Here is a 3,302-nt window from a genome sequence, read left to right as displayed (position 1 = left end):
CATCACCTCTCCGCATTCCACCAGAATCTCTTCTAGAGCCCCCTATACATGCGATCTCTTCTGCAATAGGTTGCTTATGACAACTCATCCTCGTATCATTTTCCACTCGTTCAACTCATGCTTCGCCTACCTACCTAGGAGATTGTTCCGCAATGTGTTTGTATAACATGCGAGTGAGTTGCTTTAGAGAATCAGAGAGTTCCTTTTGACTCTTATGTACAGAATGGCTCTTCAAAAGATCATCGACAGGAACGTCAGCCATCTCTTTATCCAAGATTTCATCGCCTTCACCTCGCACACTCAAGTCAAGATTCCAAACTTTAACAAAGTAAAGAACCACTAAGTCGGCGATACCTCCCCCCGGAGTCGATCCTGGCGTCGGAGGAGCGGGAGAGGCCGCTGTCTGTAAGAGATGAGGTTCCGGTCCATTGTAGGCAGTAAACCCAAGATATCCCCCTGGCTTGAGACGGACGTCCTTCAAGTGGAAGCACGTCAGCCATGCACCTCCTGGTGTTAATCGAATCTCTCCAACAATACCTGTAGGCCCTGCTGCCAACTTGAAGACTGCTGGCTAAGAGAAGATACAGACATATCATCCACACACCAACACAGACAGGGGAGGAGGCGGAGACAAGAAACTTACTGTTCTGGATGACGAAGAGCATACATAGAAATACACGGGCGTCTAACGAGATGATCTACTGGACGTGTTAACAGTCGATTCTTTAGCGGATATTCGCAGTTGTAGAAGAGTTCATAGATTTAGATATACATCACACATAGGATCGGATACTTCAACCCAATCAAGTCTGAGGCTAGACTTGATCGCGGAACAACTGCATGCCAACCATCTGTGTGAAAGTACAGACAAATGTAACAATGGTGAATGAAGTCAGCTAGCTAAGAGGAACAGTGGCTACTAGACTCCTATCTTTTCGATCCATTCTTCATGGCTTTCACGCGAAAGTGTGATAACTTCGGCATGTCTCTTTTGTGAGCCGAGAGAGAGAGAACATCTAACTCAAACAGGGGAGAACTTGAAGGAGAGTCCCAGGTGCATGCAGCCTTCTCGGGAGGTACATCAGGCTTGGCTAGGGAGGATATCTAGCCTGTCATCACATTCATTCCTTCGACACTTTCAACATCATCTACAACAGAAGAAGTATTTGCCCTCAAGTAAGAGAAACGTCAGATCCACGGAGAGCTCTTGTTGCCTTTCCCCGTGATCTACTAACTCACATCTATCAGACATGAAGTCATGACGGAGACAGAAACTTGCAGTTCGTCTCTCTTACACCGGCAACGCCGTTGACAAACTTCTTCAATTAGACTTCTCAACTGAAACTTCACGGTTCATGTAAACAAAAGCGAATCTTCCCGGTGTTCGCCTCGGCCTTTCAACAGACCTGACGTATGTATGTACAGACAGACCTCCTAGTCCAAGAAGTTAAAGCAGATCCACATCCTTTAACAGAATACCCACCATCCCATAGTTTGGCTACTACATATCGCGGGATATATCTATCTAAGTGCGTGCATGCAGTGGAACATCTATCTAAACGAAAACAACCACCTTGACAGGAGTGAAGTTGTCCTTACCTCATTGAGATTTCGATATCTATAGAAGATTCCTGAAGGAAGAGGGACGTCTCTTATGGGATCTAGAGCCCGATTCCCATTCTCGTCATTCCAAGCAACTGAGATCGATGGACGTAGCTGTCCATATCGATCAAAGACTTTGAAGAAAACACCTAATCCTCTAGGTCGATTCTTATAACCAAAGAGATTCCATTGCGTTTCTTCTGCTTTCGATTTCGGATAGACCCTAGCATACTCATCATAGACATACCATAGAGCAAAACCTTCAGGCTTCCCTATATACGGACCTGATGCCGCCCCTCCTGCTTTTGCCTGCTGTCCCCCTGCGGGACGAGTGACACGATTCTTTCGACCGCCCGAGCTAATGAAATCTATATAAGCTGAATCATCTCCATGAACTCCAAACCCAAACTGAATTTCGAAATTCGAAGTTAGTAGAGGCTGTCGATGCCAGAATTGACCTGTACGATTTGCTACTGCTGGAGTTAAGACGACGTAATGCTCTGTGGGGACTGTCGCCATTGCTAGGTCCCATTCACCTACACCACACACACACACACATATGAGAGGTACACACACATACAACAGAGATACACAGATACACACGAGTCTTAGCCTCCGACAAAGGTGTTAAGAGATATCTGCTGAGTCGATACATCATACACACATGCAAGAATAAGCTTGTAATGGAAGGAGTCGTCTTTCCGGGAAAAAGAGAAGTATAGATAGCCTCCACGTGTCTATACCTCCCTCCTGTGACAAGAGATTCTATGTGATGGGCCATTTGAGCATATACCTGCACCATCGCCATGATAACGAGGGAATTGCTGGTCTCTCTTAGGAGGGACACGTAGATCGACTTGGACAGACCAAGACTACGCCTCCGCAGAGACAGCGAAAATGGACATGCACAGAAACGAGCATTTAAGAAAGTGAAAGAACTCCCTGTAGCATTGAGAAAATGCAACGGACAAATCCACCTCTTTTACGGGACCCTTCGAGAAAAGAAAACTGTCAAGAAAAGCTTAACACTTTGAGTGAGGACGTCTACCTAGATTGTTATCGCAGTGCCTCTCTTACTCAAGTGCTGCTCTCACCCCTTGCCACCCCTTGGGGAAAAGAACACATACAACCCATTGCCACATACGAGATGAAGCTGCCGGAAAAAGTGGGGTGTAAAGAAAAGAAAACTCCTCTTCTTTAGCAAGCAAGAGCTATGCTTTTACAGTAAGATTACAGGCTCATGTAAAGTACTCTTGCAGACACCGCTCATCACGTAGAAGAACCCCTGGTAAATTTCTTCTATGGCACCCCCTTCTGGCTAGACTTTCGCTGGTTCAACCACCTTGGTGTCACAAAATATCTTACCGTCTCTTGAACTCTTGAGTTTGGTGTGTATATGGGATGCCTTTCTCTACTTATATACCTCTTTACATGAATCGAACTGTCTGTGTATGTAACGAGATGCGTTTACTTCTTTACATCTGAACACATCTCGGCCATGTGAACATCCCCTCCTTCTCATACACCTATGCAGAGACGAAACGCGGGGGAAGTCGTCATGATGAGTTTACCAAGATGATTCTCATAAGTGAGAGGAGCAGTCCAAGAATGTCTTGCAAGCTCGACCGATCCCACACTCTCCTGCCAGAGAGGTTTAGCTCGTTGTCCGTTAGATGACGAGGAACCTTGGTCCCCCCCCG

General features: G+C 46.1%; 1 protein-coding gene across 1 annotated transcript in view; it reads right to left on the bottom strand.

Annotated features, from left to right (window-relative positions):
- Nucleotides 1-3,302, bottom strand: part of CSUI_011292 (lectin-domain) — a 6,845-nt gene that overhangs the window by 3,266 nt on the left and 277 nt on the right. The window contains exons 1-3 of the mRNA XM_068071392.1: nt 3,174-3,302; nt 1,600-2,138; nt 135-571 (exon numbers count right to left, since the gene is read on the bottom strand). The exon at nt 3,174-3,302 is cut by the window's right edge and continues 277 nt beyond it. Of these exons, the coding sequence (XP_067916632.1) occupies nt 135-571; nt 1,600-2,138; nt 3,174-3,302 (1,105 nt within the window). The remainder of the gene's footprint in view (nt 1-134; nt 572-1,599; nt 2,139-3,173) is intronic.

Source organism: Cystoisospora suis, assembly GCF_002600585.1.
Source record: "Cystoisospora suis strain Wien I chromosome Unknown contig_10625, whole genome shotgun sequence".
NCBI lineage: Eukaryota > Apicomplexa > Conoidasida > Eucoccidiorida > Sarcocystidae > Cystoisospora > Cystoisospora suis.
Note: the sequence above shows the minus strand (reverse complement) of the source record. Positions and strands in the feature narration are given on the sequence as shown.